This window comes from Rhipicephalus sanguineus, chromosome 1, assembly GCF_013339695.2.
Source record: "Rhipicephalus sanguineus isolate Rsan-2018 chromosome 1, BIME_Rsan_1.4, whole genome shotgun sequence".
Lineage (NCBI taxonomy): Eukaryota > Metazoa > Arthropoda > Arachnida > Ixodida > Ixodidae > Rhipicephalus > Rhipicephalus sanguineus.
Window position 1 is genome coordinate 231,221,602 of NC_051176.1, and position 16,271 is coordinate 231,237,872.

Genomic DNA, 16,271 nt, shown 5'->3' on the forward strand with positions numbered 1-16,271 from the left:
GCACGCGCCACAGTGGAGCGAGCACTCTACCGCACGTCCATATGTCAGACAAACATTCCTTTCTGCACACCATGTGCGAGCTCTCCTCTCGTGCCAACACTTCGTTATCTTTTTTCTTCCTACATCTAGTGGCACCGTTCTCTCAGGCAAACATTCCTTTCTGCACGCCATGCGCGAGCTCTCCTATCGTGCCAACACTTCGTTCTCTTCTTTGTTCTATACATCTAGCGGCACGCGAGGCACTGGCTATGCCGACGGAACGCCGGGGGGACAGGCCTCGTTCATAAGCTGCTTCGCATCCAAAACGGCAAGGAGTGTACAGCAGTGCCTAAAAGACCCAGCACTCAAATAGTTAAACTAAACTTTGTATGAATAGGGGAGCCATGTGAAGAGTGTGTCACAGTAACACTTTGAGTGATAAGAAACAGGTTAGAAATCAGCCTTCCCAACGGCTGTAATACTATATGATGTGCACAAGTGCGGGGATTAGCATGCACCAGTTAACTATGCGAACCTGAAATAGTGCTCCCAAACTGCTTTGGTGGCAGCGCAATAAGCATTTTTTTCTAAATATTGCAGAAGGGTGCAGTGCCTCCGATGTAATGCTGGGTGCCACTTTGTACTGCCACACTTGTGCCACCGTGACAACAGTTTATGTCGCTGTGCACATGTGGCAGTGACCCTCAAAGGATATTAACCTTGCCGCCTGTTATAGTATATAAAGATAACGTGTAAGAAAGGATGAACAAGCGCTGTGCGACGTTTCTTCATATTCCACTCTGCTTTCATTGTCCCACTGGGAACATGCGATGATTGATTCAGCAGCATATAGGCACACAGTAATGAACAGCCCACAGTCGCATCTTCACTTGCCCACAAAGACTGTGCACTAAATCATGCCAAATCTGAGTTGAAATACACAGTGTGCCTAGAACAAACATGCAAATAAATAACAAAACTACATTGAAACTGCTGCACTGGAGTGAGTGTCATTCTGCATAACACAAAATCTGTGCATAGGCTTGCACAGGTCTGTTGTTTCACGGCTCCTCAAGGGCTTCTAAGAGCGAACTAACACATTGTAAAATAACAAAAAACCCTTGCATATGGAATTTTTTGAGATGCCAAAATTACCTTAAGTTTACCTGTTAACTCAGAATTACAGGTTACTGTTGGGCTTCGTCAAGATTTTTGGATAAGCATATTCACAAGGGCCCATCTTGTGCTGTAAATGTATTGGTTTATTTTTTAATGTTCTGATAAACACGAGAAAAAAATTCAATACAGTCTATACATATTGTCTTACTAACAACTTTTGCAAAAAAAGAACTATTATAAAAATTATTATAATGTGCTGACAAAAATGGACAGCATTATAGCACTGATCAATGTTTAAAGATGTAAGTGCAAAGAATGGAATGATTTTACATTATTTGACATGAAATGGCATAGGGCTGTGAAATGGCGCAACTGCATAAAAAATGAAACTTAGAAGACAGAGCTCAAACAAAATGGAGCTTAAAGCTGAGAAAACACAGCTTAGTACAGAGCTGGTTTTATTTTTTATTGGAGAAATGTAGTACTGTGGCTATCCTGACGTCTGGTCTCTCCTCTTTACAATGATGCCAAGATGCCAAGGGAAAGCTACAAGATCTACAGCATGGCGACCTGATTTTCTTGTAGTTTTTGGTGACGGCACACTAGTGAAGTGCGGTTTGCTCAATTTATTCTGTGTATTTTTAAAAAATATTTTATAACAGTGTAAAAGAATCTTCGAGGACTGCAAAAAAAAAATAATGATGAATCGATAAATAGAAAATTTTGACCATGTTTACCCTTCTTATTTCCACGTCCCTCTTTGAGGTAGCCCCATAAATGCAACACAGAGGTTGTGCACATTTCAGCCTTGTTGAGAAAGAAATGGCTGTTTCATCATTTGATTTTTGAGCCTAAGCACCAAAGCTATTGTGTCTTTTTGTACACAAAATGCTGCTGTTTGATATGCTGACTGGGCATCTCCTATGTCATTGGAGAAGGGAAAACCTGACTGAAACCTCAGCTGCGCTGTGTGTACTTAATACTCGGTGTGCATTCACGCCACTGCCACTAAAGCTGCCCCAGGGGCAAGATCACTTGTGTGGCCTGCAGGGCTTGTGCATTTCAGCCTGCTAAAACCTTTTGTCAGTGTGCTTTGTGTTGGAGGTTATGTAATCTGTTTTAAGTGTCAAGGCACGCATGGAAGGGCCTGTGGCTTGAAGTGCATTGTGTTCCTGTGCACCTATTGTTGGAGGTCATGTTACTGTGCAGTTTTAATGACACAGGACAGTTGTGATGGTGAATGAAGTGGCAGCATGAAATGTCTGCTTGATACAAGCATGGTTCCTGCTACCAGCGCTTCTCATCACGATAGTGTTGTGACCGCGAGCAGTTGCAGTCACCGAGTGGACTGTTCATGTTGATACTTGGATGTTGGATACCGTGTGTGTTTGGTTAGAAAGGAAATGCTTTACTGCGATCCACAGTGCTTGTGAAACTGTGATATTTACTTGATGCAATAGTTTAAAGGGGTCATGAACCACTTTTCCAAGTAATGATCTAATGGCCTCAGTATCGGAGTGTACTGCCTCCCGAATCGATTGCCGCAAAAATTTCTCGAATCCGTCAAGAATCAGCGGAGTTACGGGGGTTTGGCGCACGCTCCCAGCGCTTTCTCTCTTTTCTCGTGCCGACGAGCGCACTGGAAGCTAGACAGGGAGGGATGGCATGGGGGAAAGAAGTTACGCCAGCGCGCGTCATGAAACGCGATCGCTCTCCCGCTGTGATTCGCTTGCGCGAGTGCGGCTACCGTGTACTGAGGAGTGCGGCGCCGGCAAGTGGCGGCACCCCACGGCAAGAAGCGCATCTGATCCGAACGCCGCTCTCGATTTACGTCGGCTATCGGCCAATAAGCATGCTATGTCTCTTGCGACGTACAGCGGACAGACGCCCCGCCCACCGACGAGAGTGAGAACCGGCCTCTGTTTGAAAAGAGGGTGCCTGGGGAAACGGCAACTTCGCGCTCCGCTTGTGGCCATTACGCGGCGCGCACGACTGTAATATTTGGCAGAGCAGTTCATAGCCGTGTCAGCTTTCCGCAGGATGTGTTTTTTCAATCAGTCCAAGGGGTGCTTCATGACCCCTTTAATACTTAACTACCTCTCAATGCCTTCGTTTTTTGAACGAGTCTGCAACTTCTTTTTTATTGGCAAATAGCTGAAATTTCTGGCGTCGTGTGCATCTTTCTTAAGGCACCATTGATGCAGTGACTGAACATGTGGCAAGTCTCCTTCCTCCCCCGTGTTTCCTGCTGTTTGGAGCTGCTGGAGGAGTCATCGGCATGAATGCCTCAGAGTGCCCTATTGAGCTGGAACGTGGAGAAGGGGTCTCTGGAGTCCTGCTGCCAGCCAGGCTGCCTGAGGGCGTGCGTGTGCGACCTTTTATGGTGCGCAGGGATCACGTCAGCCGTCAGAACAGACCCGTTGACTGGTAAGGACTCCGTTTGAATCTTGAAATGTTCATATCCTTGTATCATCAATCCAAGCCCCGCAGGGGCGTCTGCGCAAGCAGGCGTTTGGTGTGTAGCGACACCACGGACCCGAGCTAACGGGGGGGTTTCGACCCCCTCCCACGCCTAGCCGTGCGTGGCTTGGCCGTGTCCGGGGAAAAGGGGATCCTGGGGGTTGAGCCGACGCCGGGTGATTGGACCTTTAAGGCCCCCCGGCAGACGCAACACACCCCTTTGGCCCCGGCTTCACGTAGACGGCACCCCTGGGCTGACCCACCCAGGGGAAATCGGCAGTCGCCTTTTCCTGCCTCTCCCCTCACATCTTCGTCTTTTCTCTTACTTTAAATCTTTCCTGTCCTCTACTCTCTTCCATTGACTTCCGTGTTTCCTGGCGGCAAGGGTTAACCCTGTGTGGTTATCCTACCTTGGATACACCATATTCGGTTATAGTGGTGGCGTACAGCTGGCGCCTGCAGGGCCTGTGCTTACAGACCCTGCAGCGTCCCCTTGTAGGACTCCATGGTGGGTGGCTGGTGCTGCTGCCGAAATATAAACATTTACATATGGCTAGTTCCTTCCCCCCACTCCCTGATCGCCCTCACAAAAGAGGGCGCACCGACGAAGTCTTCCAGTTTTTTGGTCACCAGAGAGTATCTTTCCCCCGATTCCACGTTATCCACGCTGACACACCCGGCAAACCAGTGCGAACACTTTCACCTTTTCTAGTTTCGAAGTCTCTGACCGAAATCTTTGGCCCAGGATATAAAGTATCCAGAATGGCAAGTGGTGACCTCCTCTTGGAGCTCCGCGACCAGAAACAATATGAGAGACTGCCTAATCTAGCGAAATTTGGAGATACCAACTTAATAGTAACCCCACACCGAACCATGAATACCACCCGTGGCGTTGTTTCAGATGATGACTTGTTAGGGCTGACGGAGGCTGAACTCCTGGAGGGTTTCAGCGAACAGAATGTCATCAACGTGAAACGAATTAGGATAAGGCGTGATGGCAAAGAAGTCCAGACTAAGCACCTGATACTTACTTTCAATTCAAGTGTACTGCCCGACTCCATCGAGGCTGGGTACATCAAGCTTCGAGTGAGGCCATATATACCAAACCCTCTCCGATGTTTCAAATGCCAGCGGTTCGGCCACAGTTCACAGAACTGCCGAGGCCGCCTAACTTGCGCCAAATGCAGTGCTGAAGAACACACATCTGATGCCTGTGAAAACTCTCCTCTCTGTGCGAACTGTAATGGGGAGCATGCCGCATACTCACGGTCATGCCCATACTGGAAAAAAGAAAAGGAAATTGTCACAATTAAAGTAAAACAAAACATTTCATTTAAGGAGGCACGAAGGCAGGTGTCCTACCTACCAGAAACCAGCTTTGCCGAAGTGGCGCGTCAGGGGGCAGTGCCACGACGGCCTTCGGCGGCTGTCCGGCACACGCGTAGTGAGCCGGCGGTGACGCCACCCGCCCCCTCGACGGTTGCAGCCAGTGCTGCTCCGCCATCCAAGAAGGACCCACCAACCTCCGGGTTGGGGGGCGCGAAGGTCTCGTCTTCTGAGGCGAGGCCCTTAAAACAAACGCAGCGCTCGCAAGAGCGCGTGTCCAGCGCTTCGCAAGATGCAATGGACACAACACCGAGCGTGAGGGCGCAGCCAGCGCCTAAGGATCGGCGCGACTCCGTCGACCGATCCAAAAAAGAAAAATCTCGAGTCACGGCCCCTGGAAAGGGTCCGTGAGCTAATTTTCCATCCTTGAGCACACAGCACAAAACACATCTAAAATGGACACACAGATCCTACAGTGGAATGTGAGAGGACTTCTCCATAATCTTGATGATATTAGAGAACTTCTTAATAAACATACCCCAAAGATGCTGTGTGTTCAGGAAACACATCTCAAGTCCACACAAACAAACTTTCTAAAGCAATATGCCATCTTCCGCAAAGACCGTGACGACGCTGCCGCCTCGTCGGGCGGTGTCGCTATAATAGTTGATAAAGGTGTTGCCTGTAAGCAACTAAACCTCCGAACTTCTCTTGAGGCAGTTGCTGTCCGAGCAGTGCTGTTCGGTAAGCTACTAACAATTACTTCTATTTACATTCCTCCGTGCTATCAACTTTCGAAGACACAATTTCAAAGCTTCATTGATGAACTTCCTCCGCCATATATAGTCGTTGGTGATCTAAACGCACATAATCCCCTATGGGGCGACTCCCGTTTGGATGCGCGAGGACGCCTAATAGAACACTTTCTGTTTTCGTCAGGCGCATGTTTACTTAACAAAAAAGAACCAACGTATTATAGCACTACACATAACACATACTCTTCTATAGACCTAAGTATTGTCTCGAGTACACTAATTCCATATCTGGAGTGGTCCGTTGTCAAGAACCCCTTTGGGAGTGACCACTTCCCGATTATGTTGAAGTTAACAAAAGAAGATACATGCACGCCTGACTTTCCTCGTTGGAACACCAAGTCAGCCAACTGGGAACTGTTCCGAGAAAGCACATTTTTAGACGGAGATGACATTGGTGATTTTAATATAGACGATGCTGTGGCATACCTAACAGCTTTTATTATTGACGCTGCAGTGAAATGTATTAAGCAAACTAACGGAATGACTAATAAGCGTCGCATACCATGGTGGAACGACGATTGTCGGAAAGCGCGCAATAGTCAAAATAAAGCTTGGAGATTACTCCGAAATTACCCAACGGCTGAAAACCTCGTCAATTTCAAACAGGTTAAGTCACAAGCCAGAAGAACGCGTCGTCTTGCAAAGAAAGAAAGTTGGAATAGGTACATCTCCGGTATAAATTCTTACACCGACGAAACGAAGGTTTGGAATAGGGTAAACAAGTTAATGGGTCGGGAGTCACACCCCCTACCCTTGGTAAATAGCCGAGGTGAGAGCCTGGAGGAACAGGCGGACTGCCTAGGTGAACACTTTGAATATGTCTCAAGTGCATCACACTATACAGAAACGTTCTTAAGATTCAAAGAACGCGAAGAGCGGCAGCCCCTTAAATGTAAACGTCCATCCAGTGAGGCTTACAACTGCCCATTTACATTAGCTGAACTTAAGGCATCTCTTGCGTGCTGCAACAACTCGGCGCCAGGTGGCGATCGCATAATGTACGAAATGATCAAGTATCTTCACCCCGAAGCACTAAAAACACTCCTAACCCTCTACAATACCATGTGGGCAGCTGGGTATATTCCATTGTTATGGAAAGAAGCGATAGTCATCCCGGTACTTAAACAAGGCAAAGACCCGTCCTTAACCGCCAGCTACAGGCCAATAGCGTTAACAAGCTGTCTATGCAAACTGTATGAGAAAATGGTAAACCGGCGCTTAATTCACTTTCTAGAAAGTAACAGTATACTAGACCCCCTTCAGTGTGGTTTCAGAGAGGGGAGGTCGACAATAGACCACCTTGTTCGCATAGAGACATACATCAGAGATGCATTTATTCATAAGCAGGTTGTACTTTCGGTTTTCCTAGACTTAGAGAAAGCGTACGATACCACATGGCGATTCGGGATTCTACGCGATCTTGCCGCCATGGGCATCCATGGGAACATGTTAAACACAATTGAAAGTTATCTGTCTAACCGAACCTTTCGCGTAAAAGTGGGAAATGCTCTCTCTAGATCATTCACCCAAGAGACTGGTGTTCCGCAAGGGGGCGTGCTTAGTTGCACACTCTTTCTTGTAAAAATGAACTCTCTGCAGTCAGTAATTCCAAGCGCGATGTTTTATTCCGTGTATGTTGATGATGTGCAGATGAGTTTCAAATCATGCAATATGTCTATCTGCGAACGACAAGTGCAGCTTGGAATGAATAAATTCTCTAAATGGGCGGATGAGAATGGCTTTAAAATAAACACCCAGAAGAGTACTTGCGTACTTTTCTCCAACAAACGAGGGGTAATGCCACTACCAAGTATCGCGATCAAGGGAGACCAACTCTCTGTCAGCAACGAGCATAAATTCCTGGGCACCACTTTAGATTCTAAGCTCACGTTTATACCCCATATTAAATATGTAAAAATGAAATGTCTGAAAGCGATGAACGTCCTAAAGCTTCTATCACGTACAACATGGGGTAGTGATCGAAAGTGCCTCTTGAAGTTGTACAAAGGTCTTGTGTGGTCGCGCCTTGACTATGCCTCCATAATTTATCATTCCGCAACGCCAAGTGCATTAAAAATCCTAGACCCCGTCCACCATCTGGGCATCCGACTTGCAACCGGTGCTTTCAGGACAAGTCCGATCCAGAGCCTCTATGTAGAGTCGAATCAGTGGTCACTTCACCTACAGCGATCCTATAGTAGTTTCATATATTTTATAAAGGTACGCGCAAACATCAAACATCCTTCTTATTCAACTATAAACGATATGACCGCTGCCACCCTCTTCCATAATCGACCCGCAGCGAGAAAGCCGTTCTCTTTGCGTGTGAGAAACTTAAGTGAGGAAATGGATGTTCCACTGCTAGAACTTTGTCCTATGCCCACAGCGAAACTTTTACCGCCGTGGCAGTGGCAGCTTATACATTGTGACACCTCATTTGTTGAGATCACTAAACATGCACCAGAAGCACATATTAAAATGCATTTCCGACAACTCCAGTCCAACTACTCATGCGTAGAGTTTTATACCGACGCTTCTAAGTCGCATGCAGGGGTGGCTTATGCAGCCGTCGGACCATCCTTCTCGGAATCCGGTGTACTGCACCCGGAAACAAGTATCTTTACGGCTGAGGGTTATGCACTATTGTCGGCTGTGAAGCATATACGAAAGTCAAACATACAAAAATCAGTTATATTCACAGACTCGTTAAGCGTCGTAAATGCATTAAAATCACTTTTTAGATTCAAAAACCCGGTAATAATTGAGCTGTATTCCGTTCTGTGTACAGCGTATATGTCCAACCAGCATGTTACTATTTGCTGGGTACCTGGCCATAGAAGCATCGAAGGCAATGTGTTAGCTGACCAAATGGCCACGTCAATTATATTGCGCGCTGTTAACCCTACCGCTACTGTCCCTGCAACAGATCTAAAACCCTTCTTACGTAAGAAACTGCGAAGCCACTGGCAACGCTTGTGGGACACAGAAATAAATAATAAGCTTCACTTGATTAAGCCGCAGTTAGGTTACTGGCCCTCCGCTACGAGAACACGGCGAACTGATGTCCTATTCTGTCGCCTCAGAATAGGACACACATATGGTACCCATAGCTTTCTGCTGACTGGCGATGAACCTCCTATGTGTGGTAGATGTGGCGAGAGGCTAACCGTCCTCCACGTCCTCCTGGAATGTCCGGAAGCTGAAAGAGAGAGAAAGAAATATTTTCCCTTAGCATACCGCTATCATCTTCCTCTACATCCTATTATGTTTCTCGGCGAAGAGCCGCTTTTTGACGCAAAATCAGTCCTTGGATTTTTAAAAGATGTAGTATTGAATGTTTTTAGCCCAACAAGTTCATAGCGCGTCCTCTGTCCAGAAGATGCCGCTGTGATAGTAGCTTTCAATGAGCCCATGCCTCCATGCCCTTGTTTTAAGGGCTCTGCCGAGGCACTAGTGCTCCACGCCAAGTTTTTATTTGATATTCGTATTGTTTTTAATGAATTTTATGTCTTCATAGCACACATCATTTGTTATTGCCATAATTTTAATGTATGTATATCTTACTCACTTACAGCGACTGCTTTTAGGCCCATTTACAGCCACGTCACATCTGTTTTACCCACACTGCGTAATGCACAGTTCATTATCATCGCTCTGGCGCTCTTTGGCCACATCTGGCCCTTGCGCCAATAAACTCCACTAATCATCATCATCAATCCAAGAGGACCAGGATGCAACAAAATAAAATCATAGGGGGACAGGATATAGGACTAACACTTGGGTGTACTGTCAGCGTCAAAATGAGACACAAACAGCGGAGTGCGTGGCCCAAGCATTAGCAATCCTTTAGTGCACGCCGTCCAGTCATCACCATTGGCACATCCACTTTGGCAGCACTGTGCAATCTTCCTATAGTGTAATATTTTCCTTTCTGTTCTAGTTCTGATATTTGAAAGGGAAAAAATAAAAATAAAAGAAAATACGAGGGCTATTCAATAAGTAAGGGCCTTTTGCTAATATTTAAATATATACACGTCAGAATAAAGATTTATTTGTGCAGTGCCATCTGTTAATTCTTTGTGAAGGTACTGAAATTATTGTTCTGACTGAGTAGTTGTCTGCTTGTCAGGGAATGCAAACGACAATGTCTGCGAAATCATTGCTCCCGCCTGTTGTAAAGTGTGAGCTGTAATTTGTTTTTTGCATGCAAAAGGATCATCAGCTTCTCAAATTTATGCGGAGTTGTGCCTAGTTTATGGACCTGAAGTGATGAGTGAAGGAAAGGTCAGAAAATGGTGTCGAGACTTCATAAATGGCCGCACAATTGTGCACGATGAAGATTGGAGTGGAAGGGCCAGAATCTAGACCAATGAAACTCTTCAACAAGTGGACCAAGCATTGCAGTTAGATTGACGACTGAGTGTTAGTGGTCTGTCGGATGAATTTCCTCTTGTCAGCCGCACTACAATTTGCACGATTGTAACTGAGAAGCTCGGATATCACATGGTGTGTGCAAGGGGGTACTAAAAATGCTTACCGACCCACTCAGACAGGAAAAAATTCCTAGGCGGTGTTACGACTGACCTTTGGTGGCGATGCGGTGTCTGTGAGAATGGACGGGCGATGCGTTCTCACACTACTGGGGACACCTGAATCCTTCCCAGAAATGTCCTCCCCGCGATGGGAATGGCCCTACAAAGGGAAGAGTATCATGTGAGCTCGAGTGGGCAGCAGAGATACCGTGAACTAGCAGAGAGACGTCAAAGATGGTGCTGTCTTCACAATGGCCCACTTTGACATGGTTTGGTATGCTGCGGTGCCGACCGGTCCTGTATGTTTTGACAAGAGCCATTAAGTCGCCGTAAACCCTTTTCTGCCCTTCTTGGGAGAGGTGTATGAACTTGCCTGAGTATCCCGTTCTCCTGGCTGATCCCACAAGAGTGTCATTGACAGCAGGAACTTTGCTGCATCAACGACTGCAACGACCCCTCGGCGACAGTGTTATTGGCTGGTGTCATGGTGGGTGGTGTTGTGTGTGTGATTGGCTACAATCAAGAAGGAGGAGCCAGCCTGAGGGGTTATAACGACGGTACTGAGTGAGGGGCTCTGAGCCCTGGGTTAACGGCTCATCCAGTTCGCTCATCGCTGAACTCTTACCTTTTCACTATGTGAATAAGTGTACAAAAAGTGCCAGTAAACCTGGTTGTTTTCGTTTTCCCAACTTGCGAGCATCAGTTCCTCAACCCAGAGACTCAGTCACGCTACCATATAGAGTCTGGGTACGACGCAACCCTAACGTTGCAACAACTGGTTGCAGCGGTGGGACGGAGCTAAAACCCGGGTACAACAGCGGCGAACTTCTATGCAGAGGGACTAAAGAAATGTACAGCGGTACAAAAAGTGCTTAGAAGTTAATGGTGATTATGTGGAAAAGTGAAGTAGTGTGGTACTAAACTAAACCAGCCAATAAAAACTTTTACTATTGAACATTCACTTTTTTCGGACCAAAGAGCCCTTACTTTTTGAATAACCCTCATAAAAATGAAATGATCAAAAGCACAACACCACAAAGACAAAGTGAACGAAATGTATGCGTAGCTGGTGCACTTTCTTCTTTTTTTGGACAATTTGTTTTGGACCTCACACAACCTGGAAACAAAAATTTAAGGTTTCTGCTTTAAAACAAAACGTGAATTTCTGGTGCCTTGCATGTGCAGCCTGGAATTGGGAGGTATTTCATACTATTTGTGTAGTTTATGAACAAATTAGCTTTTTTTTTTCTCAGAGGCTTTAGTGCCCAGGCTTTAAATGTAGAGCATAATTGGCCTTTTTCTGTCTCTCTCTCTTAACTGTTGATGGCTCCACTATTTTTGTCAGCTGATACCACAGATGAGTGAGCTTGAGCAGTGCTAAGAGGACCAGTTTACCTTACTAAAGACAGTTCAAGCCTGTCCATATGTCTAACTCTTCTGTGGTCGTAAATGGCATTGCAAAAAGCTGGCATTGGCATCATTGTCGGCGTAGGGTGCTCATGGTAGTAAGTGGACCTTTTCTACAAAGAAGCTGCCAAGAACAGGCAACCAGTGAAATGTCTTCTGGCTCTGAAGAAGTATTGACAACTTCACTAGGTCATGTCTCGTTCAGGGTAACGTGAGACATGAGTACATTAAAGGAAACCGATCGACTGTCTTGGGCATGTTGAGTTTAGGCATGTTGAGGTCTCTAGACAAATGTAACCAAGTCAAGTCGGGGCTCAAAGTTGGGGTACATTTCTGAATATAGGGGTTATTTCTGTAATGGCCTAACAGAGTTCCACATCAAGGAAACTTGGAGCTTGTTTATTTTTATTTTCAATTATGGCAGTTAGTACAAAAAATCGTAGCACAGTGAATTGTTATCCAAATAAACACTTGACTAGTAAAGTAATTGTCTATGTATTGTGTGACGGTTAAAATTTGTTGAGCTTGCACTGAGTCGCGCAAGGACAGCAGAGCTGGTCTGCACTCAGCTGGTCCTGGCTTGACTGGGCACACGTGCATTCACACCCCGATGCATGAAGTGTCCGCATTATCACATTGTAAATCACGAGTATTGGCTAGGTATAGACTGTGGTCGATTGGGTGTCTGTTTATTTCTATTTCTTTCTCTTTCTCGCTCGTCTGGACAAAGAGCGGGCATAGCAGCTTTGCTGTAAAAACACTACTTGCACGTTGCATGTGTTCGGGGAGTGAAGCAGATGATGACGAATTGAGCGCGTGCCGGCATGATGGTGATAGTTTCTTGTCTACGTCACGAACCGGACAAATGGAGGCCATAGCAGCTCTGCTGTAACAAGGTCTTTTTACGCATTTAGTGCATTGAATCCATGTATAGAGTGATGGAAACAGACACACACTCTTGTAGTTGGAGTGTATGAAGGGAATCTGTGGCACAATCCCTTGATAACTTGTCACCTAGGGCTTGTGCCTCATGTGTCAATTACTTCATCGCATCCTCCAAATCCAAAGGATGAGGCGGCGACAGGACACTGAGTGAAATAACGTGCTTTCGTGTTGCATATTTGGCACGGCTACAAGAAGAGGCAGAGAGAATGACTACTAACTACTAAAAAAAATCATGTTCACGATACGTTGTAATGCGGAGAGCCCTATTGATTTGTCTGTGTGTGCATGCGTGTGTATCAGCTGATTCACATACGTGAGCGGAATTGTGGTGCCCGCAAATTCTTCTGCTTATATGCTTCTACAGTGGTGTATCATTATAGACAAGTGTAAATTGGCCTTTTCATAGCTCCCTGAACCCTGCAATGAGACATCGGCCAGTTTATACCACATACGCATGTTCACAAGTCAAGGAAATCGAGCGCACAACATCAAGAGCAAGGCTCAAAGTTACTATATGTACAGGGGTGGTCAAAAGTTCCCAGGCCGCAACGCCCGGCCGAGGAGCAGCAGCTCGCTGCTATCGGGGCGCTCTCATCGCAATCACGCCTTGGCGCACGCTGGCGTCGAGCGTGTGCGTGAACGGGGAGGGGCACCCCTCTCCATTTCTTGCTCTCCTTGATAAGAAAGCGACGTATAAACTTGGTGCGTCATGTTCCCTCACTGTCCGCTCGTCGATGTTTTACTACTGTGCAGCGTGTAGCGAGGCGGCAGTCTTCCGGAAAACTGACGCATCATGATTGCGGCCACATTTAGCTAGGCACCATATACATTACCGTGATTTTCGGCTTCCTGGAAAACAATATCGTGCGTTTAACTTTCCATTGGCACTGCGGTGGTTCTATCAGCCGTCTTCGCAGGCCATTTCGCTGCATACGAGCTTGGTCGGAGCCCGAAGTGTATTCAGAAGAGCTTGTGTTCGGGCTAGTTGGAACATCTTAGTGGAATAAGCAGCGCTGCACAGTAGTAGTTTATACCTAGATTCCTTATGAAGGAGAGCAACAAAGAGATAGAGGGATACACCACCCTCTCCCCTTCCACGCACACGCTGGACGCCAGCGTGCGCCAAGGCGTGATTGCGATGGCAGCGCCCCGATAGTAGCGAGCCGCTGCTCCGCGGCCGGGCGTTGCGGCCTGGGAACTTTTGACCACCCCTGTACATCCTGATATAGCAAGCATCTCTTGCCTTGATGCCATCCCCAGTGCGCATGCCAGGCATTGATGCGATGTAGCAAGCACGCTAACATCAGCACTACGAAGATTGCGATTTTGTTCGTCGCTGTAGCACAGTGTATGGTGCGTGGCTGCTTACCCAAAAACGCGGGTTCGATCCCAGTTGCAGCGGGCGCATTTCGGTGGAGGCGAAATGCTAGATTCCCACGTACTGTACGATGTCAGAACCCCATCTTGTCGAAATTATCCACAGTCCTTCACTATTGTGTGACGGTTAACAAGGTCTTCTTACTCCATTTAGTGCAGTGGATCCATGTAAAGAGTCTAGAGGGGATGGAAACAGGCACAGTCTCTTGTAGTGTGACTGCTTGTAGGGAATCTGTGGCACAATCCCTTGGCAACTAGTCACCAAGGGCTTGTGCCTTATGTGAAACGGCCATGATACTTGATTCAGATTTCAGTGCTGTTGGAGACTGAGAAATTTTCTTCCAAGTGAAGTAAGGTAGGGTCACTTGTTTGGGAGCGGTGTCGGCAAAGAGTTCTCCGTCAGCTTGTGGAGATATATTTGGAGTCATTCCTGCGGCGTCTGCTGCTGAGTCTGGGTTCAAGATGTAACAAAAAATAAAATACCTCAGTTCTCCCATAGCCTGTCCTTTTCTTCCCTCTTTAGGTGAGGGCTGCTTCCTCTGAAGCACCCCCACACAGTATTGCTGAAGTTCCCATGTGTGCTCAATCACACACTTCTTTGTTGCTGGCACTTACAGGATGGGGCAGGCCACCACCCATGCTCAAGATCACATAAACAATGCGTTTGTCCTTTGCTTGGCTGTCACAGTTGTGGCGCTGAACGGTCCACAACTGAAGTGTCACTCCAGCCTGTCAAAGCAGATAGATATACTATTGACTGCATGAATTTTCCCATGTGTAAAGCAAAATTTTGATGTATCAGACTTAATGTAACATAAATGATGCCCTAAATATTGCTGCAAAAGCCCTCTGCATCTAATGCAAGGTACTTCTTGAAATTTTGACATGCTTACCGTAAAATGCCGAGCAAGCACCCCCCTCCCTTTTTCGGGAGATCTGAAATAAGCGCCAATGACCGAGCAAGCGCCCCCCCTTCCCCGTCCTCCCCTTTGGCCCATTTTTTTTTTTTTTTTTTTCAAGACGAGCATCGTTTGTGTAAACTTGTGTCAGTTCACCCTCATTGACATTCTGAAGAAAAGAAATTTTCATTATCAAGAAAAGAAATGGATTGTAACATTATCGGTGCGATTGTTCCTGTTCGACCCTATAAGTGTTGTAGATTCAAGAAATTTTTAGCGGCTCTCCTGCCGCCACCTTGAATTTCGGTCCGGGACCGAGCAAGCCCCCCCCCCCCCACCAAATCTGGTCTTATTATCCTTCACCGTAGGGGGGGCCGCTTACTCGGCATTTTACTGTATCTTTCTTTTTGTATTGATTTGGCTCCCGAGACTCCCATCTTATTCTGTGCACCTAGTGACTGTTACAATCTTGAACCATGGTAAGCAGCATGCACCAATTGCTGTTGAAATCGGGCAGTAGCATGATTTTCGTGTTGAGAACTCAATAACTTTCACTGCCCAGAGCTCATAATCACTTGCAGCCTGTGCTTTCCATTTCGGCTTGCACATTCAGGCAGAATCCAAGAGCAGCTTACAAGCATGCCATTTAAGTAGGGGCGTGCGAATAGTGAAATTTCATCTCGAATCGAATTCGAATCGACCCGAAGGTCGCGGGATCGAATCCTGGCCGCTGCAGCTGCATTTTTTATCAGGGCAAAAATGTTTGAGGCCCGTGTACTTAGATTTAGGTGCATGTTAAAGAACCCCAGGTGATCGAAATTTCCGGAGCCCTCCACTACGGCGTCCCTCATAATCATCGTGGTTTTGGGACATTAAACCCTGGATATTATTATTATTATTATTATTATTATTATTATTATTATTATTATTATTATTATTATTATTATTATTATTATCGAATCGAATAGTGCCGAATAGTGGCCAAAAAGTATTGAATATTGAATTGAATATCGAATGCAAAAAAATTTATTGAAAATTGTAAGAAATAACAAAGAAATGAAATCTGCTCATGTACTCGAGAACATAACGCAGTGAGTGACTGCTACCGAAAGACTACAAATTTTCACGCCGAAACACAAGCTGTTCCACATGACCTGGTTTCAGGCTCTCTCGCCGTGATGTTACGGTGTTTCCTGCTGTTCAAAATATGCACTCACTGGGCACCTTAGTAAGAGGGATGGAAAGGTATCACAAAGCAATTTTGGCAATGTCTGGATAAAGTGCAGTTCCAATCACTTTTCAGTGTTTCAAAGAATGAGCCTTTCTTGGGATCAGGGGCTCATTTAAGTATTTTCGAACCTCGAGGTCTGAGCTCAGTGTGCTGGTTATTTTTTGACGCTAGCAGTTCAGCA

General features: G+C 46.2%; 1 protein-coding gene across 3 annotated transcripts in view; it reads left to right on the top strand.

The window, feature by feature from the left end:
• LOC119374200 (F-box only protein 22) overlaps positions 1 to 16,271 on the top strand; it is a 44,217-nt gene that overhangs the window by 22,369 nt on the left and 5,577 nt on the right. For 2 of the 3 annotated variants that reach the window (XM_037644260.2, XM_037644273.2), the window contains one exon: positions 3,288 to 3,525. In XM_037644260.2, the coding sequence (XP_037500188.1) occupies positions 3,288 to 3,525 (238 nt within the window). The remainder of the gene's footprint in view (positions 1 to 3,287; positions 3,526 to 16,271) is intronic. The other variant, XM_037644280.2, reaches the window with a different exon arrangement.